At 42.9% G+C, this 26838-nt stretch overlaps 1 protein-coding gene across 2 annotated transcripts in view; it reads right to left on the bottom strand.

Moving 5' to 3' along the window:
• Positions 1–26838, bottom strand: part of nom1 (nucleolar protein with MIF4G domain 1) — a 198335-nt gene that overhangs the window by 35591 nt on the left and 135906 nt on the right. Inside the window, exons 2-5 of one of the 2 annotated variants that reach the window (XM_048614759.1) lie at positions 26006–26838; positions 14776–14912; positions 11505–11700; positions 9150–9206 (exon numbers count right to left, since the gene is read on the bottom strand). In XM_048614759.1, coding sequence (XP_048470716.1) covers positions 9150–9206; positions 11505–11700; positions 14776–14912; positions 26006–26833 — 1218 coding nt within the window. In that variant the 5' untranslated portion in view covers positions 26834–26838. Of the gene's footprint in view, positions 1–8882; positions 9207–11504; positions 11701–14775; positions 14913–26005 lie in introns of both variants that reach the window. The other variant, XM_020512134.2, reaches the window with a different exon arrangement.

Raw genomic sequence — 26838 nt, 5'->3', positions numbered from 1 at the left:
GGTGGGATGGGTCTTTGATGATGTTGGCAGCCTTTCCACGGCAGTGAGCCATGTAAATGGAGTCTACACCTGGGAGGTTGACTTCTGTGATTGTCTGGGCTGTGCATACAACTTTCTGCAGTTTCTTATGGTCCTGGGCAGAGCAGTTGCCATACCAGGCTGTCATGCACCCGGACAGTATGCTTACAATGATGCATCAGTAAAAGTTGGTGAGAGTCCTTACGGACATGCCAAATTTCCTAAGCTGCCCGAGGAAGAAAAGGCATTGTTGTGCCTTCTTGACCATCGCATCGAAGTGGGAAATCCAGGACAGGTTGTTGGTTATCATCACTACCTGGAACTTGACGGTCTCCATGCCCACATCATCAGCTCCGACGGTACAGACATGGGCATGTTTTCTTCCTTTCTTTCTGAAGTCAATGATCAGTTCTTTCCTTTTGCTGGCGTTGAGAGACAGGTTGTTCTCACTGCACCACGTCACCAAGCCCTCTATCTCTTTTCAGTATTCCGATTCATTGCTGTTGGATATCCGTCCTACCAAGGTGTCGTTGTCAACAAACTTGTAGATGGCATTTGTTTAGAATTTGGCAACACAGTTGTGCGTGTACAGGGAGTACTGTAGGGGGCTGAGGACACATTCTTGGGGGGCTCCAGTGTTGAGGGTTATTGTGGAGGAGGTGCAGTTACCTATCCTCACTGATTGTGGCCTGTGGGTCAGAAAGCTAAGGATTCAGTTGCAGAAGGCGGAACCGAGACCAGGGTATTGGAGTTTTGAGATCAGTGTGGCGGGGGATAATGGTGTTGAAGGCAGAGCTGTAGTCGATGACCGAGAGTCTGATGTAGATGTCCTTGTCGTCCAGACGTTCCAGGAATGAGAGCAGGGTTAGGGAAATGGCTTCTGCTATGGACCTGTTGCGTCGGTAGGCAAATTGTAGGGGATCGAGGCAGGCTGAGAGACTAGAGCTGATGTGGGCCATGCCCAGCCTCTCAAAGTACTACATGATTATGGAGGTCAGAGCCACTGGGCGGTAGTCATTCAGGCACGTTACATCTGCTTTCTTAGGAACTGGGATGATGGTGGTCTTCTTGAAGCAGGTGGGGACTTCGGGCTGTAGGAGTGAGAAGTTGAAGATCTAACTGAAAACCTCTGCCAATTGGTCTGCACAGGATCTAAGTGCTGGTTCAGGGACTCTGTCTGTGCCAGTCGCTTTCCTTGGGTTGACTCCCAGGAAGATTGATTTGACGTGTGCAGCGGTGACAGAGGGCACAGGTGCGGATCAAGCTGTTGGGGCAGGTGACACCGCACTGCTGGCATTCTGGTCCAACCAAGCATTGAGCACGTCAGAAAGAGATGTGTCTTTGTCCGCTGTCTTGCTGTGCTTCATTCTGTATCCTGTAATGTTGTTTTGTCTTTGCCACAGGCAGCGGGAGTCTGTTTTGTAAGTTTGGGCCTCTAACTTAGTCCGGTACTGCCTCTTGGCATCCTTGATGACTTTGCGGAGATCATATCTGGATCTCCTGTATAGGTCTAGGTCATCTGACTTGAATGCTGCACCTGAGCTTCAGTTGGGAGTGGATTTCCTGGTTCATCCAAGGTTTAAGGCTGGGGAACACTCGGACTGACATCTTTGGTACACAGCCCTCCACGCTGACGAAGTCCATGACAGTGGTGGCGTACTTGTTTAGGTTTTCCGCTGAGTACATGAATACGGCCAGTCCACCAATTTCCAAGCAGTCCCGGAGAGTCTTTTGCTGCCTCAGACCAGCAGTGTATTTCTTTTTTCTAGGGTCTCCTTGTCTCAGCTCCTGCTTGTAAACTGGGAGGAGGAACAGAGCACTGTGATCTGATTTTCTGAAGTGTGGGTGGGGATGGAGCAGTATGCACCTTTCTTGGTTATGTAGCAGTAGTCTAGGATGTTCGGTCCTTTGGTGGGGCAGGAGATGTGTTGGTGGTTACTTTAGCAGCACCCTCTTAAGGCTAGTTTGGTTGAAGTTGCTGGCCATGATGAGTAGGGCCTCGGCGAATTTTGTCTCCAGAGTGTCTGTGGTAGTGTAAATTTCATCTAGGGCATTCTTCACATCACATGGGGTGATACGTAGACTGCTGTCAGGGTGGCAGACATGAACTCTTGTGGCAGATAGCAGGGACGGCATTTTACCGTAAGGTCCGGGGAGCAATGGCTTGCCAGGGTCACTGCATCCAAGCACCAGGTGGTGTTGATCAGAAAACCTCCCCCACTGCCATTTGCCTTACCTGAGGACGCTGTGCGGTCCATGCGACGAATGGAGAACGCAATCAGCTTGTAGGACACGGTCAGGAATGGCAGGGGTGGGCCAAGTCTCCATGAAACACAGTGATCTCTCAGTTCCCTCTGGAAGGTAAGTCTGGATCTAAGTTCGTCCATTTTGTTCTCGACAGCCTGGGCAATTGCTAGGATTATGCTGAGAGGGGATTCCTGAAACCACATTGTTCCAACCTCACCTTCAGTACTAAAGGAAAATTAAAGGTCGTTTGAGCCTCGGGCATATGCTATAGTAGTCTCTCACAATCGTATTCTAGGATGATCATCAGTTGATTCATGATCTCCTGTCTCTCCATCATAAAGTCAGAAGCACAGCTCACTGACAGCTGTACAACACAGTCAGTTCTGCTATAATGCTTGTTTCTGCAAAGCGAATTAGCTTCAACATGATTGAAGAATTTAGACTGCTATTTGTAAAATGTGAACTTTCCTTACCTGTATTGGCGATAACGTGATTCCATCCCCATTAGTTTAAACAGCGCGGCTATTTCGTGATTTTCTTATAACGCGAGATTGCATGAGAACGGAACTATCGCATTATATCAGAACCGACTGTATTCAACTTCATCATCTCCCCGATTCAGAAAATAAAGTTTCTCCACAATCGCGGGATTTTAATGTCGTTTCATTAAGGTCTCACTTCGCTCCAACTGTTCAGTGTGAAAGGCTTACATAAAACTTGGCTAAACCGGAGTTGCCAGACTGGCATATTGGCTCATCACATGCGCCACTCTATTGCATTTGCCATTCTGCAGGTGGGGATGGCTGATAATTTTAACAGCTGGAGCTTTAGACTATCTGAATTTGACTTACTGTCATTCCGGAGTAGATTAAACGATGCTGTATAGGATGAACTGTATAAGAACTTATTGAAGCAATACTTTGGAAATCCAGGACCTCCACTAGCTAGCACATACAAGAGAAATAACAGAATTGGATAGAGATAACACATAGAATACAATGACGAACAGAATTCAAGCAGTCCTTCGAGGTAAGCAGGTCTGGGACAGATCCAAAGGAGTATAACCAGTGACTTCGGAATGTGAATTAATAGGATGCATAGAGAAATCTCAAGGCTGGAGATTACAAGGTCTGTTAAACACCATGAGATCATGGGAACCTGGGCTGTCCATAGGAATGCCCATCATTGATTAGGTGTTTCACAGGACTGGGTGTATGGAATATTGGGGAAGGACACAGTGACCACGCTGTTTGTGATTATTGTAACACAAAACGTATAAAAATGCTGTATTTCACTGTAAAAATCAGACTGCATCATTGATCTCTCTTCTGATTTGAGCTGTAGATTAAGAGAACAACTGGGTTTTCATGTCGAGGCCAGATTTGGGGAAGGTCTTTGGCCCTCTCCCTGCATTAACTGGTTGTTGCTTAAATTAAAATCTACCACTACCTGAATCCTGCCTTTGTCCCAGGTCGGGGTTGGTGGTGGTGGTGGTGGTGGGGGGAGCGTAACATTCCTACAGTCACGCATAGACTTTGAGTCAAGTTCCTGAAAGGATTTTAAAGATACCAGATTGCAAACAGTTGTACTTTTAGGATGGAAAAGATGTTGGGATCACGCATTACTAATTAGCAGTTCTACCTGGATGCAAGGATATTATGTATTACAATGACGCTAGGGGAAAGAGGAAAGAAGGAGCCATTTTGAGATCAGATTACAAGTTTCTTTACAAATCAATGAAGATTTCAGACAGAGATCTTGTGTGGTCAACAAAGAGGAAGGGCTGCTTTGTGAGCTACCAAAGCCAAATGTGAGTGGGAGATGTCTCTAGTCGAAAATACAAATTTTGCAGGCGTTTAAACATTCTGGGAGGTTCACTCTAATGGTGGCTGAATATAATCACGGAAACAGGCTTTATTGCTGGTGATGGATTTAAGGAGCTCACCAAAAACTGGGGAAAGCACCTGCAGGCACTCCAAAGTTACTATGCAGCAAAAAGGGGAAAACAGGAGCCCGTTGGAAATTGGCAACGGCTGTGGATTGTTGCCAAGTCTAACTGAAGTACACAAGATGTTGGAGGATTAGAAAGGATGTTTTGTCATCTGTGGCAATCTAGAATGAGTGGTCATAGTATTAGTATAAGAGATTTGAAACAGAGATGATTTAAGCAGATCTGAAGTAGATGAGGAGAAATTACTTCTCTAAAAAGGATCATGGAATTTGTGGCATTTACTACTCCAGGGTGTGGCAGATGCTGAAACATGGAGTAAATTTGAAACGATAAATTGATTTTTAATTAGGAATGTGTTGAAGGGTTATGGGGAGCAGGCAGGAAAATTGAGTTGAGGCCAAAATGAGATCAGCCATGACTGCATTGAATGGCAGAGCAGGTTAATGGGGCTGAATGAGCTATTCTTGTTTCTAGTTCTTATCATAAGAACTATAATTTTGTGGGGAACGCAAAATAAGTATAGGTACATTCCTCTCTGCAGTTTCAAGTAGAAGTTGCAAACAAAATGAAAATAGTTCTTGCGAACAGTCACTTGTTATAAAAATTTAAAAACGAGTAATTCTTTCAACTGTTAACTGGATAGTCAAGTTTCTTTTTGAAAAATTACCAGTATGTGTGGGGATCATAACAATGCATCATCCTATCATTATTGAACTTTCAACTGAACCCCAGTAGAATTGCAACAACACCAGTGATTCTACAAGAAATTTCACCACCAGCTTATCGATGAACTTGGAGCACGAAGCAAATGCTAACCTTTCTAGAAATGCCCATATAAGACCACGAACCACAAGCTATATTACACTTTATATAACATATATTACATATATAACATATAACATGTATATATAACATATATACAAAATAGATCAGGGCAGACGGATAGAAGTAGTTTACTTGGACTTTCATAAAGCCTTTGACAAGGTTCTGCAAGTTAGACTAATTAGTAAAGTTAGATCACATGGGATTCAGGGAGAGCTTGCCAATTGGACACAAAATTAGCTTGATGGTAGGAGACAGAAGTGGTGTAAGAGGGTTGTTTTTCAGACTTGAGGCCTGTGACTAGCGGTGTTCCATAAGGATTGGAACAGGGTCCACCTTTGTTTGTCTTTTACATAAATGATTTGGATGAGAATATAGGAGGCATGGTTAGCAAGTTGACAGATGACACCAAAATTGGTGGTATAGTGGGCAGTGAAGAAGGTTATTTAAGATTACAAACAGATCTTGATCAATTGGGCCAATAGGCTAAGGAGTGGCAGATGAAGTTTAATTTGGGTAAATGCAAGGTATTGAATTTTGGTAAAACAAACAAGGTCAGGACCTGTACAATTAATGGTAGGGCCCTGGGCTGTTTTGTAGAACAGAGACCTAGGGGTTCAGGTATATAATTCTTTGAAATTTGCTTTGCAAGTAGACAGGGTGATTAAGAAGGTATTTAGCACGCTTGCCTTCATTGCTTAGACCTTCCAGGATAGGAGTTGGGATATCATGTTGAGGTTGAACAGGATGTTGCTGAGGCCTCTGTTGGAGTAGTGTGTGTAGTTCTGGTCGCCTTGTTATAGGAAGGATATTATTAAACTGGACAGGGTTCAGAAAACATTTACCATGATGTTACAGGGAATGGAAGATTTGAGATATCAAAGTAGACTGGAAACCCTGAGACATTCTTTCACTGAGCTTAGAAGGTTGAGGGGTGACCTTACTTGGGTCTATAAAATCATGAGTGGCATAGATAAGGTGAACAGATAAGGGTCTAGGGTGGGAGAGTTCAAGGCTAGGGGGCATAGGTTTAAGGTGAGAGGGAAAAGATTTAAAAAGGACATGAAAGGCAACTTTTTTGTTTTAACTGAGTGGCTCATATGTGAAATGAACTGCCAGAGAAAATGGTGGACGCAAGTACAGTTACAACGTTTAAATGAAATTTGGATAACTTCATGAATGGGAAAAGTTTGGAAGGATATGGGCCAAGCGCAGGGAGATGTGATTAGTTTAGTTTGGGAACGTGGACAGAAAGGTTTGTTTCCACGCTGTATGACTGTCTCTGACTACAGGGGCAGGATTAGGCCATTTAGCCCATCGAGTCTGCTCTGCCATTTGATCATGGCTAATTTGTTTTTCTACTCTATTCTCCTGCCTTCTCTCTGTAACGCTTGATCCCCTTACTAATCAAGAACCTATCTCAGTCTTAAATGAACTGAATTGCTTGACCTCCACAGCCCTCTGTGGGCTCTACAGATTCATCACTCTTTGGCTGAAGATATTCCTCCTCATCTCAGTTATAAAAGGGCTATCCCTTCACTCTGGGGCTGTGCCTTCAGCTCCCAGCCTCTCTCACCAGTGGAAACACCTTTTCCATCCAGTCCTCTCAGTATTCAGTAAGTTTCAATCAGATCATTCCTCATCCTTCTAAACTCCAGAGTACAGAGGCAGAGTCATCTCCGTTCCTCATATGACTAGCCCTTCATCTCCGGAATCATTACTGTAAACTTCCTTTAGAGGCCCTCCCTCAATGGCAACTTTCTTAAACACAGAGCGCAAAACTGCCCACAATACTCCAAATGCAGTCTGACCAGACCCATATTCAGCTTCAGCAGTAGATATCTGCTTGTGTTCTAGTCGTCTTGAAATGAATGCTAACGTTGCTTTTGCCTTTCTAACTGCCATATACACCTGCATGTTAACCTTATGAGAATTCTGAACTAGGTATCCCAAGTCCTTAAGTACTTCAAAATTTCTGAAACTTTTCCCGGTTTTCAACTTAGTCTATGCCTCTATTCTTGCTACCAAAGTGCATAACCTCACACTTTCCCACATTGTTTTCCATCTGCCATTTGTTTACCCACTCTCCTAGCACATTCAAGTCCTTCTGCAGCTTTCCTGTTAATATTACCTGTCCCTCCACCTATCTTTGTGTTATCGACAAGCAATGCCCTTCAGTCCTTCATCCAGATCGTTCATGTATAAAGTGAATATTTGGGGTCCCAACGCTAACCCCTGTAGAACTCCACTAATCACTGACTGCCATCCCGAAAAATACCCCTTTATCCTCCTCACTCTGTGCATTTTGCCGGCCAATCATATACCCATACTGCCTAACCTTGCTCTGAACACCATGGGATCTTATTATAATCGAACAGCTTCCTGTGTGGCACCTAGTCAAAGGATTCTGGAAATCCAAATAGTTCAGGGATATGGGCCAAGTGCGGGCAAATGGGACCAGTTTAGTTTGGGAAATCTGGTTGGCATGGAGGAGTTGGACTGAAGCGCCTGTTTCAGTGTATAGCTCCATGACATTCACTGGCTCTCCTTTAATTACTCATTACCTTAAAGAATTCGAACAGATTTGGCAGACATGACCTCCCCTTGATGAAGCTGTGCTGACTCTGCCTTATTTCACCATGCTCTTTCAAGTACTCCACAATCTCACCGTGGACTCTAAAATCTTACCAAAGACTAAGGTTAGGCCTATTGGCCGATAGCTTCCTGTCTTCTGCTTCCCTTCCCTCTTCAACATGGGTGTTACATTAGCAATTTTCCAGTCCTTGAGGACCCTCTCTGACTCCAGTGATTCCTGAAAGATTACTAACAATGCCTCTCCTCAGCTATCTCCATCAAAACTCAGGGATGTAGTCTATCTGCTCCGGGTGATTTATTCACCTTCAGACTTTTCAGCTGCCCACCACACTCGTATTTGCCCTTTGACTCTCCTTAAGTACTGATATGCTGCTAGTATCTTCTGCTGTGAAAACTGATGCAAAGTACCTATTCAGTACCTCTGCCATTTCTTTGTACCCCCTTACTACTTCACCAGCCTTATTTTCCAATGGGCCAATGATCACTCTTGCCTCTCTTACATTTTAAGATATCTTTAAAAACTGTTGCGATTTTTCATATTACTAGCTAACACTCTCAGATGTCAGCTTCTGCTCTTCCTTTATTGCTTTTTTTAAAAAAAGTCATTCTCTCCTAGTTTTTAAAGGTTCTCCACTAATCTTCACACTATATGCTTTTTCTTTTGCTTTTATGCTGTCTCTGACTTCCCTTGTCAGCCATGATTGCTTTGGCATCCCTTTAATATATCTCTTCTTCCTTGGGAGGGATTCCTGTGTGACTCCCAAATTACCCTCAAACTCCTGCCATTATTACTTCACTGTCTTTCCTGCTAGGCTCCCCTTCCAACCAACTCTGGCCAACTCTTCTTTCATGTCTTTGTGGTTATCCTTACTCAACTGTAATACTGTTACACCTGATTTCACCTTCTCCCTCTCAAACTGCAGGGTGAACTCTATCATATTATGATCACTGCCCACTAGGGGTTCCTTCACCTTAAGCTCTCTAATCAAGTCTTCCTCATTACACATCACAAAATCCAGAACTACCCGTTCTCTCGTGGGCTCTAACACAAGTTGCCCCCCCAAAAAAATGCTCTTGTACACATTCCACCAATTCTTTTTCTGAGATTGGCTGCTAGCTTGATTTTTCTCGTGCAGCTGTATATTGAAGTCATGATTATTGTGCTAGTGCAAGTCATTGTAATACTAATATACAACTTTAAATTCTCAAACTCGACCACAAATTAACTTAAATCTGACATCTGTCTTACCCTTGTTTGGTCATGGAATTGTTTACCAACACGGTTAGCTTTGCTTTGGGCCTCCAGAATCAAATCCCTCAATGCCACAGCATCATCCTTCCGAAGGGTAAATCCCACTTCTTTCAGTAAAAGGAGGATAAGCTCAATGTCTTTTTCTTTGAAGTTGCTTGTGAGTTTTTTAAGAATATCAAACACTAACACAGAGTTAGTCACATGAAAGTTATAGAAGTGTGCAATCAAATTGATTAGATTATCGCATTCTTTGGTTTCACTGACTTTTCTAGAATGCTCGTCAAATTGTTTCACTGTTGCCTCCAAAACATGGGCTCCAACCTGTAAAACACAATGCATATTAGTAAATCTTAAAATAGCGAGCAAATACAAAGCACAAGAACTAGTAAAATCCCTCAGTCACACACAAAACTTGCAATTATTGAGTTACTTCACGACAATGCAAAACAGTTTACAATGTATTGACATGGTAGGTTTTGTTGCCATGCATGAAGCACAGTCAGCTCCCACAAAGAGCATTATAATTAATTTTCAATTTTAGAAGTGGGTTGAGTGATGAATGCTGGCCAGCGCACCACATGAAACCTGCTTTTCTTTAATAACGCCATGGGATCCCTCATATCCACTTGGGGTAGCAGATGGAGCCTTGGTTCACCATCTCACCCAAATGGCAGCACCATAACAGTATCCCAGTAAGCAGTGGAGCCTAGTTAGTAGGCTTGTGATTCCCAAAGTTATCCACATCCCTTTAAAAAAATGCATAAAGCACAACATACATTGCATCTTATTAGATTTGAAACAATTTCAATAAGTTTTGGTTTTATTTTCTTGCAATCGTGGAATTGACAAATGGATTAAATCTACAATCATTCTATGTCAGTTGGTTCTCAAAACACATACAGAAAGTACAGCACTGAACAGGTCATTCCGTTCAGCTCATCCATGTTAATATTCTTACATTGCTGTTCATATTCTATTCCGATGATTTGCTAATTTTGTCCTCTCCACACAGGCTTGCTATTCCCTAAGTGGCACTTGTGAGCTTACACCATGAGTGTAACCGAAATATATTCTTGGCAGAGGCAAAGTTATAACCGTAAGAAGGAAGGACCATTTGAGAAAATTCTAACAACAGTGTTTGTGACAAGGATACAAAGAGAAGTGCTTAGATCGCTTTTGTCACACCTAACTGGGGTAGTGGCACAAAAAAAAAACAAGCAGCACTATTCCCAGAGTCGTCACAAAAGTTAAGCTTTACAAAGCATGCAGAATTCACCAATTTATGGGTCTTTTAGATACCAGGTTGGCAGAACCAGGTGACTGTACTTAACAAGAACGACTATTTGTTCATAATAAATAGAGATAAACAATTATCAACTGTTGACATTCAATTCTACTTAACCCCTCTCCATAAACTCCCGCTCTAGACACAGACAAAAACAAGAACAAAAAAAAAGTGTTGTGGGCAGAGGGAAAGATTGGGAAGGCACTTCAATGGTCTCTATCCACAGGATTTGCTGAAGTGATCCTTGTGCTAATGTAGAAAGTTTATTTCTTGATCCTCCTTCTGCAGGTACTTTCACTTGTTTACAGAAGGCAGTGTGACTAGTTCACATTTGTAAAGGTCTCTAACTTATTAAAAATCAGAGCTTATACCAACCGATGGGGAAATAAACTGGATGCTTTCAAGCTTCAGATGTTTTCTACTGCACAGGAAAAAACAGGGCCCTTCACTTCCAGAGGTCCAATGGCTTCTCCCCCAAAACATGCACTTCCCCGAGCTGTTTAGCAGGCAGATGACTTTTATCATTGATAATAGGTCACTAGTTCAAAAGATCAATCAGCTATTTGTTGCCAGCTGAAGCCCTATTTATACATAACCCCCCAGCTGCAGGTTGCTTGTAACTCAGCTTCCAACTGCTTGCACAAACTGTGTAAACAGGACTTACAATGAAAGTTAGATAACTTCATTTAAAATGTGCGATAATACTTCCTTCAACAATACTTGGCCTCTAAAACTTTGCTTTACCCATTTCAGACTACAATTAAAATACAGAATAATAAGAAGATACAGTCTTAATACTTTACAACCCAAAATTCTGTGGTTGGCCTGAAGTGACTTGAATATTTTTGTGCTCAAGGTGCCTGGGTACAAGATTAAGAAATATCATAGTTATGTCTGTTTGTTCAGAAACAGTAATTTTATCTGGTTCACTAATGCTTGGATTTTGTCAGTAACACGGGGTCATACTCAATACACAAAATAACCTCAAATTGTAGCTGCTTTGTTTTCTTGAAGTGTTCAAAAGAAGAAAAATTAGTTCCAGTTAGCATCTCTTAATTTGTAACCAAAATGAGGTTTATGCAGAAAGCACTGTAACTACTCTGCAGCATCTGCTAGACCAGCTGAGTACTTCCAGTATTTTCTGTTTTTATTTCAGATTTCTTACATGTTTACCAATTATGATTATCTGGTCTCAAGTATGCAGTTTTGCAGTGTACAGTACTGTAGTCAGCCTTACAACCAAAGTATTAAAAATGCCAGCAAGATAAATATTATAACCTTAAAAGTAGCTAGCTTATATGACAATTGATAAGCAATCTGAATACTGGTGTTACCTCAATTCCAACATTGTGATGAAGAATGCTAATTAACAGTACATGTTCCATCATCAATCTGTTAGGCATCAAGGCTGAAGTGACACAGGCTGCAAGGATGACATCCGTTAGCACATCATTCATGTCTTTACGACTGTTTCTCATATAAAACTCTTCAAGCTGACTACAAATGGAGGCCATATTAGGTTCACTCAACCTAAAACAAGAGAAAATGGCTTAACTAGGATTCATAATTGAAGTAACGAAAACCCCAAAACATCAGCATCGTTGCCATTTGTTCATTGCAAATGGTCAAAATGATGCAGAATTTCTTTTGTGGGTCTAATCGCATGTTGTACAAAGAATTCATACATTACATATTTTCTTTTAAAAAAATTACTAGGACGCATGCTATTAATCTAATCTTTCTTAAACTAAGCAACCTGATACAGGGCTAAGGTTCACAATGCATGACATCAACATTGAAGAGTGACAAGATAACACATTACATTGCAAACCGCAAGCAAAATACCGGGCGTTCCAGAAATAATAAAAAAAGTGGTAGAAATACTGGACAGGTCAGGCAGCAGCTATAAAGAGAGAAACTGAGTTAGCATTTCAGATCAATGGCTCTTAACTGACATTAGTTAGATATTCACCAAGTTATCATGAAGTATAGGGATTAAGGAAGCTTTGTGAAAGAGGAAAGAAATAAAAGGATGATGGTCCAAGGTCCACGTGGACAACCAGTGTTAGCTAGGACCTGGGGACAACACTTGCTCCCCTTGCTTGTTCAATCTTTTAGAAGAGAGAACTATCCTCTTTGGAGTAGGGAAGGTTATATGTTGAATGAGTAGAGATTTGCAAGATGATGGGGGCATTTTGATATAGAGTGAGAAATATGATCCCCCACCAACTATCTCAATAACTAGTGATTATAGATTTAAAACAATTTGAAAGAGATCCAGAGAGATAAAGAGATATTTTAAATTCTTGTTTCAGGTTCACACTTCATGTGGAATACTGGGTGGATAAAGGCCAATTTCAAAATTAATCTTAAAAAGAAGTCAGACAGGATGAAAGTGGTACAGAACTGTGAACAAAAAAAGAGATGTGGGATTAAGCACTATCTCTTTATCAAAGAGGTAGCAAAAGAACGATGGTGTTAATAGCTTCTTCTGCATTAATAAGTGGCTCTAATTCTAGGAGAAAAACAGACCGCAGCATGTTAGAAAGTTGAGGCTTTTTGTTGAGGGCTTGACTGTTTGAATGGGATACCAATACAGCAATATTAAATATTTAAAATATTTGGTGCTTTCCTTGCTCTCCATGTCCTTTCATGAACTTAGGACTGAGTTTAAAGTTTGGGAAAGCAACATCTAAATGGCAGGGGATTGGAGTTTTAAACTGGGGATAAAAGTTCAGTTGAGGAGTTCGCTCCTCATGCAAAGATGGGTAGTGGGATGCTTCACATTCAGCTCCTTAACACTTGTGTGGAGAGCATCCTGGCTAACTGCTCTAAGTGGCTGACCAATCGTGTCCAACCAAACCACGTCAAGCTCCTTGTCTAGAGTCATAAGCTGCCTTTGACTTACTGCACTGGGATTCCCTGGCTAAACGTTATCCCTCTTGATTTGACTGAGGCCTGCTGACAACCATGACAAGTTTTGAACCTTTGTCTATGTGTTAAATGGTAAGGCAAGACAAAAGTAAAATGAACCTGGTATCTCTGGCTGAGGGGACAAACAGCACCAAGTCAAGGCACGGCAGGGATGCTGCAAACATCCAGGTACACAGTAAAAGTGAACGAGTGCTATGACAGCAAGTGAAGTTCCTAGGAATGCAGCAGCATTTCAGTAATCATTGCCTGTGTAGCCTGGAGTTCAAAAATGTCCCGTAAATAGATCACAGATGTACCATGAAGTGGGATGGTCCTAATGCTGGAATCAGCCTCACCGGGTCTCTTATCTGATCATACCACCAGTCTTACCATTGCCCACACCACTCAGACCCCTATATGATTCAGTCCCAAGTTTCTGTTGCAAGCATCACAGAAATACACTTAAAGGTTCATTAAAACTGGTCAAAAGCATTTCTAGCATATTATGAAATACATTTAAAAAATATAAGCAGTTCTCGTTTTGTGCTTCTGCCTAGTCGTGCATAAATGTATTTTGCATCCCAGTGACTTGCATTTGAATTTCTTGTTCTCAAAGGAAGTTCATATCATCAAGATTCATATGGATAGAGTTTGCCTATTAACTGAAACGCTTCCTTTGCTTCATGCAGAAGGAAATACAAACATGCAAAAGTTTTGTCCCCATTTCAATCTCCAAATTCAATTACTACGGTTATTTACATATCTGAGCAAAAGCAATTTTAAACAATAAAATCACAAATGCATTTAATCAAAGAACAAATTATTTTGCATCATAAATCTTAAAAGATCACAAATTGAACTGAATAGAATGAGTGTAATTCACTTGGCCCTGATTTACACAGCCCAAAAAAACCCCTTTATGTGAAAAAATCACTGGACCAGTTACATTTCAATCATTGCACGTTCTTCCAAATTACCCATTTTTAATCATGATAATCCTGAAAAACGACAGAAGCACAAAGCAGTCAATTTGTGAATCACATTAATTTTAAGTGTTCTAATATTTGGCTCAAATTTCAGAAAAACTCATATTTTACAATATCACAAGTTAATCTCAAGGAAAACTAGAAAATGCTGAAATAATTTAGGCTGTTAAGTATCTTGTTGAAATAGGAAGGTCTCTTATGGCACAGTGGCAGTATTCCTACCTTTGAGCCAGAAGGCCCAGGTTCAAGTTCCACCTGCTCCTGAGATGTGTCATTACATATTTGAACAGGTTGACTAGAAAATGTTAGGATAGGAAGGCAGCATTAGATTGTCAGGCTAATAATCTAGTTCCAAGGTCCTGGTTTATAAAAATGAGAAACCTTTATCTTTCTCCATAGTTTCAATGAAATAAGGTTTTGTAAAATCAACAACAATCGAGTTTGAGTTGGAGTGTGTCCTAAATACAGGCCTTCATTCAAGATAGCAGCCGAGAGCCAACTGTACATGCATGGTTTGATGAGCGTGCTCAAGTGACTTCCAAGATTTGATTGGACTCTTTTTTTTTAGTTAAATCGTTCTCAGAATTTCACCAACATCATTTAGGTGACAGTCTCGTAATTAGACACTCCTATTTTGCCAATATCTGCATGATAGGGCTCGCTGCCATTTCACGATTGCAGCAGTAGAATGTTTCCATATTCCTACCTATTAAGAAGTCCTTTTACATTCTTCTTAAGTCTTATAAGATCTTCCTTTTTCTTTGCATCCATAGATTCAGCCTTTTCACGCAACTGCGGGGGAATATACTTCCTGGAATCATTGCCCTCATTTGACAGTTGCTCCTAATGCAAGATGATGGAACAGGTTATGAGAAATCTAATATCTTCTATCTTGAGTATTTTTGAAGTATAAAACATGGAAAAGATATTCTAAATTAATATGTCTGAAAGAAGCCCACATTGGAAAAAAATGCTTTTTGTTGAGGGCTTGGCTGTTTGAATGGGATACCAATACAGCAATATTAAATATTTAAAATATTTGGTGCTTTCCTTGCTCTCCATGTCCTTTCATGAACTTAGGACTGAGTTTAAAGTTTGGGAAAGCAACATCTAAATGGCAGGGGATTGGAGTTTTAAACTGGGGATAAAAGTTCAGTTGAGGAGTTCGCTCCTCATGCAAAGTTGCATCTTGGAGCACTCAGTCTACCTCTAGTCTTGTGAGATGGGTTTTCACATCGAAAAGCTATCACTCTAATAATCTACTATCTGCAATACGGAAAACTAATACATTACCATCAGCATCTACCATGCTAATTGGTGCTGGATTTAGTAGCATACCCAATTGATGATGATTGGGTCTTTCAGTATTATGTAACTTCTGCACAGCAAAACAGAAGCATCAGCAATATTCTACTGCTACTTCAACTTAAATTTAAGAGAAATACCCAAGGAGCATCACAGAACATAAAGAACTGATTATTAAATATTAGTCACTAATGGTGGACCAAATTGTGTGTAGCACAGCCTGTAAAGAAGGTTGCGGATCTGGAAGCTTTGCAGTAGTTGTAGTCACCTAGAACTTAAATGCAACTGGACTATGAAGGTTTTATAGATAAAACTGAAGGGTTCCTGCTGCGTTCTCACACCACTAATTTTAGTACAATCTAGATTCTGTAGAATCATACTGGGGTACAATTTCAGAGTTATGGAGTGAGATTTTAACTTGCTCAAACTTAATCACCTACAATATTAAAACTGGGCCCTGTGTTCCCTTGAGAAAATTGGACAATTTTTCACTGCAGCAGGTAAGTCCAGAAGCAATCTGATAGAATTTTAAAAATGAATGTTTATAACTTAAGTTGGCTGAGGAGTCAGAAACAAAGTCACCATCAATTTAAAAGTATCAAACTAAAAAGATGTTGGGGAAACATATTTACATTGAATCACAAAATATGGGCAATGCTTAGTTCACGTAGCACATTGTGAGACAAACAGCTTATATTTCATGTCAGAGAGAGATCACTGACCTGAAATGCTGGACTTTTCGCTTTTTAACACACGCTGCCTGACCTATTCACATTTCCAATAGTGGCAGCATTTGCTTTGCGACCTTCCAGCAAGTGTTTGTGTGCTTTGCCACAAGGTGTAGGTTAAGGCGGATGCCATGATAATTTTAAAAGAAACTGAATAAATATTTGTAGCAGAGGAAGGTGCAGCATTTATACAGATAGCAGTAAGATTAAATCTGGATTGTTTTATTAAAAAAGTGAGTAGAGATAAGATTGCCTGCACTGGAAACTTTGATGTTTCAAAAAAGGATATTCAGCACATGGTTTTGGAAAATTTCAGAGAGGCGTCCAAGAAGGATGGCAGCAGGTTACCAAAATTGGGAAGTGACTGGCTGAACAGGATTTCAACAGGAGAATGGACTGATGGGCAGCATTGCATTGATGGAACAATTGATGAATCTATGTTTTGATTTAAATTTTAGCTTGGAAAAAATACATGTCAAAAATTAAGAATAGTACAGTTCCACCTTAGAAAGTGGCCAGATAGCACATAAAAAGAAGTAGGGCTGTAATAGGACTTGGTCCTTCTGTTGCTAAACTGTGAAAAATTATAATTCATCCAGGATTCAACAATCTGCAAAGGGCAAGGAAGATGAAAAAAAAAACAGAGTGTGCAAGGGAAAAAACCTCACTTGTGCATTCCTAGGTCAATGAAAAAAGAAACAGTATTGGATCTAGCTCCACGGACCTTCAAAACAAATCTATTGATGAATGAGGATGAATTCAGTAAATTGACCTCAGTTCCTCGTTAAAAGGCAAAGAAAGAGCTGAAATAGATTACTAGATTACCTAAATAAATGATAGGTGGAGATGGAGCCCAGAGAAGGGACAAAGTGAGTGAGCAAGAGAGATCAATAGCTGCTAATGGTGAACATGAGTAGCTGACAATTGGTTGGTTCTGGCAGCAGGCCATGTGTTGACAAGGCCTGATGTGTGGGGATTGGGAAAAGGACATGGAAGAAGGTGCTTAGGCCCTAAAATTATTGAACTTGGCAATGAGTCCTGAAGGCTGCAGGGTCTGCAAGTAGTAGCCGAGTGCTATTATCACTGGACTGTTAATCCAGTACCCAGGTAACATTCTGGGTGACTCGGGTTTGAATCTGCCATGGCAGATGGTGGAATTTGAAATTCAATAAAAAAAAACTGGAATTAAGAGTCTAACGATGACAATGAATCCATTGTTGATTGTCAGAAAAACCCATCATATTCACTAATGACCTTTAGGGAAGGAAACTACCATCCTGGCTGGGTTTGGCCTACACCTGCCTCTAGACCCACAGCAATGTGGTTGACTCCTAACTGCCCTCTAGGCACTTAGGGATGGGCAATAAATGCTGGCTTAGCCAGTGATGCGCTCATCTCATGAGTGAATTAAAGTGAAATGCTGTAATACATCTGGAAACACCTGCTCCATGTTCACTCCATGCCAGGCACTCAGTAGTCCATAGGTTTCAATCAGACGCATGCTCATCTTCTAAACTCCATTGAGTACAGACCCAGAGACCTCCACCATCATTCTAGTAAACCTCCTCTAGACTCTTTCCCCAATGCCAGTACTTCCTTCCTTTGAAATGAGGTCCAAAACTGTTCACAATATTCCAAACGCGGTCTGACCAGAGCCTTATGCAGCCTCAGCAGTACATCTCTGCTCTGGTATTCTAGCCCATCTGACATGAATGACAGGGGGAGGCGAATCCAGAAATGAGCTCATTAATGACCTCTACGTATGGGGAGTAAATGGCCTAGTGGTATTATCGCTGGACTGTTAATCCAGAGACTCGGATAACATTCTGGGGACCCAGGTTTGAATCCCACCATGGCAGATGGTGGAATTTGAATTCAAAAAATATCTGAAATAAAGAATCTAATGATAACTGTGAATCCATTGTCGATTGTTGGAAAAACCCACTGGGCTCACTAGTGCCCTTCAGACCATCCTTACCTGGTCTGGCCTACATGTGACTCCAGACCCACAGAAATGTGGTTGACTCTGAACTGCCCTCTGGGCAATTACGGATGGATAATAAATGCTGCCTAGCCAGCGACGTGTCTCATCCCATGAATGAATTAAAAAAATGCTAACACTGCATTTGCCTTCCTAACTGCCAACTGCATGTTAACCTGAAGAGAATCCTGAACCAGGACTCACAAATCTCCTTGCTCTTCAGATTTCCAAAACCTTTCCTGGTTTAGAAAACAGTCTACACCTCTATTCTTTCTACCAAACTGCATAACCTCATACTTGCCCGCACTGTATTCCAGCTGCCAGTTGTTTGCCCACTCTCCGAGCCTGTCCAAGTCCCTCTGTAGCCTCCCTACTTCCTCAGTATTACCTGTCCCTCCACCTATCTTTGTGTCATCTGAAATCTGCAAACTTAAAAACAATGCCCTCAGTTTCTTCATCCAAATTGTTAATGTATACTTGAATAGTTGTGGTCCCATCATGTTTAGCATGGTAGCTTGTGACTAGTGGAGGACCACTGGGGAACATGACCCCTTCATCCCCACTGTCTTCTGCCAGTCAACCAATCCTCTATCTACGCCAGTAACTTGTACCTGTGATACTGGGGACATATCTTTATTTAGCAACCTCCTGTTCGGCGCCTCATCAAAGGCCGTCCGGAAATCCAAAGAGATCACATCCACTGGCATTTCCTTTGTCATTGCTTGACATTCAACAGCATTACCATTGTTGAAATACCCCATTGTCAAACTCCCCAGGTTTGGTTGGGGCATAATTATTGAGGCTACAAGATCAGGTCGTAGGCTAGAATTGTGAGACACGTAGCTCATCTATATCCTCAGTGCCTGTCCACCGTCCACAAAGGAACAAATCGGGGGGGAACTTAGTTCAGAATTCACAGCTTCTAACTTTTGAGAAAGGCAACAGGGAAAGGTCTGGGAAATATAGACCGGTGAGCCTTACGTCTGTGGTGGGAAAGTTGTTACAGAGATTCTGAGATACAGGATCTACAGGCGTTTGGAAAGGTAAGAACTGTGTTGGGATAGTCAGCATCAGTTTTTTGAAGGCGTGATCAAGAAAGTAGATGCCTACATGGACTTTAGCAAGTCAGAGTTATACAGCACAGAAACAACTCGTCCATGCCGACCAGACATCCCAAGCTGACCTAGTTCCATTTTCCAGCATTTGGCCCATATCCCTCTAAATGCCTCCTATTCATACACCCTACTAGATGTCTTTTACATGTTGTAATTGTACCTGCCTCCAACACCTCCTCCGGCAGCTTGTTCCTTACACATACCCTCTGTGTGAAAAAATTACCTCTCAGGTCCTGTTTAAATTGTTCACCTTTCACCGTAACCTATGCTTTCTAGTTTTGGTCTCTCCCACCCTAGGACGTTTGCCAAGGTACCACATGGTGGGTGCTTGAGTAAGGTTTAATCTCATGGGATCCCGGAAGAGCTAGCCAATTGGATACAAAATTGACTTGAAGGTGGAAGAGAGAGGTTAGTGGTAGAGGGCTGATTTTCAAACTGGAGGCCTGTGACCAGTGTGCGCAGCAGGGATTGGTCCTAGGTTCCATTATTCATCATTTATTTAAATGGTTTGGATAAGAATTTAGTATGTATGGTTAGTCAGTTTGCAGAAGACACCAAGATTGATGGTATAATATACAGTGAAGAAGGTTATTGGGGAATACAACAAGATCTTGATAAGCTGGGCTAATGGGCTGAGGAATGGCAGATGGGGTTTAATTTAATTTAGACAAAGGTGAGGTATTGCATTTTGGTACGTCAAACCAGGGCAGGACTTACACGGTCAATGGCAGAGCCCTGGGCAGCGTTACAGAACAAAGAAATCCAGGTGTACAGGTTTATAGTTCCTTGAAAGTAGAGTCACAGGTAGACAAGGTGGTGAAGGTGATGAAGATGGCTTTTGGCATCCTCGCTTTCATCGGTCAGCGCATTGAGTGTAGGGGTTGGGATGTCTTGTTGCAGCTGTACAAGACATTGGTGAGGCCACATTTGGTGTACTGTGTGCAGTTCTGGTTGCCATACAATAGAAAGGATATTAAACAAGAAAGTGTGCAGAGAAAAGTTACTAGGATACTACCTGGACTGGGAGGTTATAGTTAAGAGAGGCTGGATAGGCTGGGATTTTTTTCCCTGAAGCGTAGGAGACTGAAGGGTGACCCTATAAGAGGCTTATAAAGTCATGAGGGGCATAGATAAAGTAGATAGCCGATAGCTTTTCCCCTCTGATAGGGGAGGTTTAAGGTCAGGGTGACCCTATAGAGGCTTATAAAGTCATGAGAGGCATACATAAGGTAGATAGCCAATAGCTTTTCCCCTCTGATAGGGGAGGTTTAAGGTCAGAGGAGAGAGACACCGAAGGGTCCAGAAGGGCATTTTTTTCACACAGGAGGTGGTGAATGTCTGGAACTGGCTGTCAGAGGTAGTGGAGGAGGCAAGTACAATTTTATTATTTAAGAAACATTTAGACATGCACATGGCTGGGATAGGCAAGTGGGACACGGACCAAACATGGACCAATGGAACTAGATTAACTGTGAAAACTGGGTGACACGGAGAAGTTGGGTCGAAGGACCCGTCTCCATGCTGTAAGCCTCTATGACTCTAACCTGCTGTGGTAACCACTTTCTTTACATAGGTGGTCTGGTTCAGTTTTCAGGACAATGGTATCTGTTAGGATATTGATAGGTGTATTCCGCATTAGCAATGACGTTGAATATTGGGGTGTTGGTTAAATTTTCTCTTGTTGGAACTGGCAAGATGCTTGGCACTGTGGCCTTAATTTATTTTCCATCTATCAGCCCAGTCATAAATGCTGTTTGGGCTTTGCCAGTGATCGGAACTACCGAGACTACTGTCAAACACAAGAACAGAATATGTAAGAACAGAAGTAGGCCATTCAACCCATTGAGTCTGCACGTCATTGAATGAGATCATGGCTGATCTTATAACCCTCAATTCCGCTTTGCTGCCTTTAATGTACATAACTGGCCAACAGAAAGAAGACAAAAAAAATGGCAAAAGAATGCCTTGCTGACTGGACAGAATTCTGTCATAGGTTTCCCCAAGAGTTCATATTAGGGCCATTCCTTCAGCAAATTACACTCAAACTGCAGCGGTTTAAGAAGGCAGCTCACTTTCACAAGGGCAATAAACAATGGTTTCACCTGCGGTGCTCACATCAAATGAACAAAATGAGAAATACTGGAAAAGACAACTGAATATGATACTGTACAAGACCAATTCAAGAGCAAGACAAATATGCTGGTGTGGGACTAAATTGGACAATTCATTCAAATTACTAATATCACACTACAACAGGCTGAATGACAACCTCCTGCACTGTAAAACTCTGGGTAGAGGGAAATGGTAAAAATATACTATCACGTCACCAGCATAGAAACTAATCTTATGCTTATGGATGTTATCATGTGGTATGAAGAAATGGTTGAATTCAATTTTGAATTGAGCATAAAAGGAGTGGGAACAGAAAAGTGCAGAGACTGTCGACAGTTGAGAAGGGTTCGCTATGACTCTCCCAATATTACTGGATAGAAGTGGAATGTCAAAATAGTGCTTTCAAGTGAGAAAATGGAAGCGTGACGTAATCAGTTCAAACTGACGAGAAGACAAAACGAACACTGTTCTAAGCATGAAAGGTGAACCTGAAAAAGAAAACAGTTTTAAATTGGAATCAAGGGGAAAATCGAGGAAATCGAAATGCTGGCAGAAAAGCAAGCAAGGATGAAGAAACAAAAAGGGAAACTATTGGAGAAAGTCAGCAGGTCTGGCAGTATCTGTGGAGAAAGCGAAGTAACGTTTGGAGTCAAATGGCCCTTCTTCATAAAACAACAAATGTTGGAGATCACAAGGGGTCAGGCAGCACCTGTGGAGAGACAGCAAACTAACATTTCGAGTCCAGATGAATCTTCAGAGCTGAAGTGAAGTGTGGAGGGGGCAGCATTTATGCTAGTTTGGGGGTGGGGGGCAGGGGCAAGTGGGTGTGGGGTGTAGAGTGCTGGTAGACAAAAGATGTTGATAGTTCAGATGAAGTGATCAGAATGTGAGCATAGCAGAACAATGGTGTGTCTAACTGCCAGACTTGAAAGAGCAGACAGTCCAACTAGGGTGGGGTGGGGGTAGGGGGAAAGAGGGCATGATGATAGCAAATGTAACAAGTAAAGCTAAAAGAAAAGCAATAAATTGGAGTTGGTTCACAATCTGAAGGTGTTGAATTCAGGATTAAGTGCAAAAGGCTGTAAAGTGCCTTGTCTGAAGAGGAGATGCTATCTCTCCAGCTTGCGCTGTGATTCACTGGAGCATGGCAGCCCACCACAGACAGACAAGTGGGCATGCGAGGAGGACACTGTGTTAAAATGATTGGCTATGGGAAGGTTGAGGTCATGCTTCCATACAGACCGGAGTTATTCTGCAAAACGGTCACCCAGTCTGCATTTGGTTTCTCCAATGTACCATTAAAATGAAACTAAACACAAAGCTGCAAACTTTTACAGTGAGCACATTGTGTAAAATGAAAACCTGTCAATCGTGATACCAATGGTAACGAAGGCTTTTTACACGTATGCGCAGAACAAGAGAATGACCAGAGGCAGGGTAGGGCCGATCAAGGATTGTAAAGGGAATTTGTGCACAGAGCCTAAAGAGATAGGAGAAGTCATTTTTGAATACTTTTCTTCAGTATTCACAACTGAGAGGGACCTACTTGTAGAGGAGGACGTTGTGAGACAGGCAGGTAGGCTAGAGGAGGTTGATGATAGCAAAGAAGATGTGCTAGGAATTCTGAGGAAGTTGAAGATAGAGAAGTCCCCCGGGCCTGATGGGATTTATCCAAGGATTCAATGGGAAGCGAGGGAGAAGATCGCAGGGCCTTTGGCGATGATCTTTTCGTCCTCACTGTCCACGGGTGTAGTGCCGGAAGATTGGAAAGAGGCAAATGTCATTCCCTTGTTCAAAAAAGGGAACAGGGATAACCCCGGAAATTACAGACCAGTTAGTCTTAAGTCAGTGGTGGGCAAATTATTGGAAAGGGTTCTGAGAGGCAGGATTTATGATCACTTGGAAAGGCACAGTTTGATTTGTGATAGTCAGCATGGATTTGTGAGGGGTAGATCATGCCTCACAAACCTTATTGAATTCTTTGAAGAGGTGACCAAACACGTGGATGAAGGTGGAGCAGTGGACGTGGTATACGTGGATTTAAGTAAGGCGTTTGATAAGGTTCCCCATGGTAGGCTCATACAGAAGGTAAGGAGGCTTGGGATAGGGAGAAATGTGGCAGATTGTCTTCTAAGGGTCAGCCAATTCTGAATCCAAAGGGTGGTAGTGGATGGAAAATATTCAACATGGTGCTCAGTTACGAATGGTGTACCACAAAGATCTGTTCTGGGTCCTCTTCTATTTGTGATTTTTGTAAATGATTAGGATGAAGGAGTGGAAAGGTGGATTAGCAAGTTCGCTGACGATACGAAGGTGGGTCACGTTGTGGACAGTGCGGAGAGCTGTTCTAGGTTACAAAGGGACATTGATAGAATGCAGAGCTGGGCTGAGAAGTGGCAGATGGAGTTTAACCCTGAAAAGTGTGAGGTGATTCATTTTGGAAGGACAAACTTGAAAGCAGAATATAGGGTTAACAGAAAGATTCTTGGCAGTGTGGAGGAGCAGAGGGATCTTGGGGTTCATGTTCACAGTTCCCTGAGAGCTGCCACCCAGGTGGGTAGAGTTATTAAGAAGGCGTATGGTGTGTTAGCTTTCATTAATAGAGGGATTGAGTTCAAGAGCCGTGAAGTTATGCTCCAGCTATACAAAAGCCTAGTTCGGCCACATCTGGAGTATTATGTCCAGTTCTGGTCACCTCATTACAGGAAAGATGTGGAAGCGTTGGAAAAGGTGCAGAGGAGATTTACCAGGATGTTGCCTGGAACGGAGGGAAGGTCTTACGAGGAAAGGTTGAGAGAGCTAGGGCTTTTCTCTCTAGAACGACGAAGGATGAGAGGTGACTTGATAGAGGTGTACAAAATGATCAGAGGTATAAATAGAGTAGACAGCCAGAGACTTTTTCCTAGGGTGGAGGTAACTTTTACGAGGGGACATAGTTTTAAAGTGAAAGGAGGTAGATATCGGGGAGATGTTAGAGATAGGTTCTTTACTCAGAGAGTGGTAGGACCGTGGAATGCATTGCCAGAGAGGGTAGTGGAGTCGGCCTCATTAGGAGCATTTAAGCGGCTATTAGGTAGGCATATGAATGATAGTATAAGGTAGCGGTGGAGGTTAGATAGACCTTAGGTTTCGGGTAAAAGTTTGGCACAACATCGTGGGCCGAAGGGCCTGTACTGTTCTATGTTCTAATGTAGAGTAGGCCACATTGAGTGCAGCGAATACAGTACACAAAATTGGAGGTGGTACAAGTGAAATGCTGCTTCACCTGGAAAGACTGTTTAGGCCTTTGGATGGTGATTAGGGGAGGTGGTTCTGCGGTTACATGGGAAGGTGCCGTGGGGGTGATGGTGTTGGTAGTTGTGAAATAGACTGGAGGGAACGATCCCTGCAAAATGCAGACAAGGGGAGTGAGGGGAAGATGTGTTTGGGGGTGGCGTTCTGCTGGAGTTGTCTGAAATGGCTGAGAATGATCTTTTGAACATGGAGGCTGATAGGATGAAAAGTGAGGATTGGTGACTGGGGATGGGGGGGGCGGGGAAACTGATCATAGAACATAGAACAGTACATCATGCTGCTGAGAGAGACGGGAAGGGGCAAGGGCAGAAGCATGGCTGATAGGTCGGACTCAGTTGGAGGTCCTGTCAACCACAGTGGGTGGAAACCACAGTTATGGAAGAAGTAAGCCATGCAGCACTATTTTAGCAGGTGGCATCATCTGAACAGATGTGACATAGGTGAAGGAACTGGGAGAATGGGAAGGAGTCCTTACAGGGCATAGGGTGTGACAAGCAGTAGGGGGTCTGTAGCTTTGTAGCTGATGGCAATGGACAGTTCATTCCCCGAAATGGAGACAGAGGGGTCAATGAAAGGAAGGGAAGTGTCAGAAATGGACGATGTGAAAGTTATAGAGATAGGTAGAAACTGGAGACAAAATGAACAAATTTTTCAAGATTCTGGCAGGATCATTGAGCAGCATCGAAGTAGTTGCCAATGTACTAAGAAAAAGAGTTGTGGGAGGGGGCCAGCGTAGGATCAGAACAAAGATTGCCCCACATACCCCATAAAGATGCAGGCATAACTGGGACCCATGTGGGTGCACATTGTCACTCCTTTGACTTGGCAGAAGGGAGATGAATTAAAGGAGAAATCAGTGAGAGAACAAGTTCAGGCAGGCAGAAGAGAGTGGTGGTAGATGGGGAGTGTTCAAGATTCTGGTAGTGGAAGGAGCCAAGAGCTCGCAGACCGTCCTGGTAGGGAATGGAAGTATAGAAGGGTTAGACATCCCTTCTTCAGAACTGGATTAAGGGTGAAATTAAGGATGAGGTAAAGATTAAGGAAGCCTTGCTCAACCCAGAAGCTAAAGGAGAATGAGTGACTTGACACCTCAGAACGTGTTCTGGAATGTTAGTAGGTAATGAAAATCTTGAAACAGCTCAGGAACGACCTAATGAACAGGTCAAACTTTTCGTCATCTTTACTTCCGCCCCCCCCCCCTCCAATAAACAACTACATTCAAACCTCACCCCGTACCAACTCCCTGTAAGTCATACGAAAACAAAGTTGCTGGAAAAGCTCAGCAGGTCTAGCAGCATCTGTGAAGGCAAAAACAGAGTTAACGTTTCGGGTCCGGTGAACCTTCCTCACAACTGATGGTGGCTGGGAAAACTTATAAGAGTAAGTCATAAACTGCTCTACCCCATCGTTTCCCGAAAGTCGATCTGGCTCGGAACTTTCGCCATCGTCCTCGTTGTGAGATGATTCCATTTCCATCGCACTCTCCTGGCCCTCTTCACTCTGCAGACCGCAGTCTGAATCCTCTCCCGAGTCCTCCTCACGATCCTCAGTCCGACGCGGGTCGGAGACAGTCTCTGGGTTTTTCAGCTCATCTTCTACCGCCTCCGAGATCTCGCCGTCACTCTCGTACAACCCCGACAAAGCGGCGGCGCCGGGCTCGATGAGCCCCAGGACGTAATCCAGGCCGTCCCTGGTGAAGGCCTGCGGGATGCCAGTTCTGTTTTTGCGCTTGTGGAGTCCGAGGGCTTTCTCCAGCCGCTTGATCTCCCTCTCCTCCTCCTCGTTAGCCTCCAGCAAGCCCATCTTCCGGGCTTGTCTGCTCTTGGCTCCCCTCGCGGCCTTCCCGGTGGACGGTCGCGGTGGCGCCGTCGCCTTTTTCCCCTGCAACAACCCGGATCGGGTCTCAGGGGCCTCGACCGCCTCCCCTTGGGCCGGTCGGGGTTTCGCGTCGTTGCCGCCCCCTTCCTCAGCCGCAAGCCCGGGGCTGCCGTTCAGGTGCTTCCTGTAGTAATAGTCTCTCATCCTGCACTTCTTCTCCATCCTCTTCGCCTTCCTCAACTCCTTCCGAGTTTTTCCTCTCCTGAGCCCGAGACCCTGGGGCCGGCTCTGGTTGGGTTCGGAGGGCGACACTGCCGCCGCCGCCGCCTCCTCCTCCTCCTCCACAAACTTCTGGACGGCCGCACGGAGCTGGCTCAACGCCTTGGGGCCACTTCGCCGATTTCTGTTCATGACGG

The sequence above is a fragment of the Rhincodon typus genome, chromosome 2 (genome assembly GCF_021869965.1).
Source record: "Rhincodon typus isolate 14 chromosome 2, sRhiTyp1.1, whole genome shotgun sequence".
Classification (NCBI taxonomy): domain Eukaryota; kingdom Metazoa; phylum Chordata; class Chondrichthyes; order Orectolobiformes; family Rhincodontidae; genus Rhincodon; species Rhincodon typus.
The sequence above is the reverse complement of the archived record's forward strand: the minus strand, read 5'-3'. Positions and strand labels throughout refer to the sequence as shown.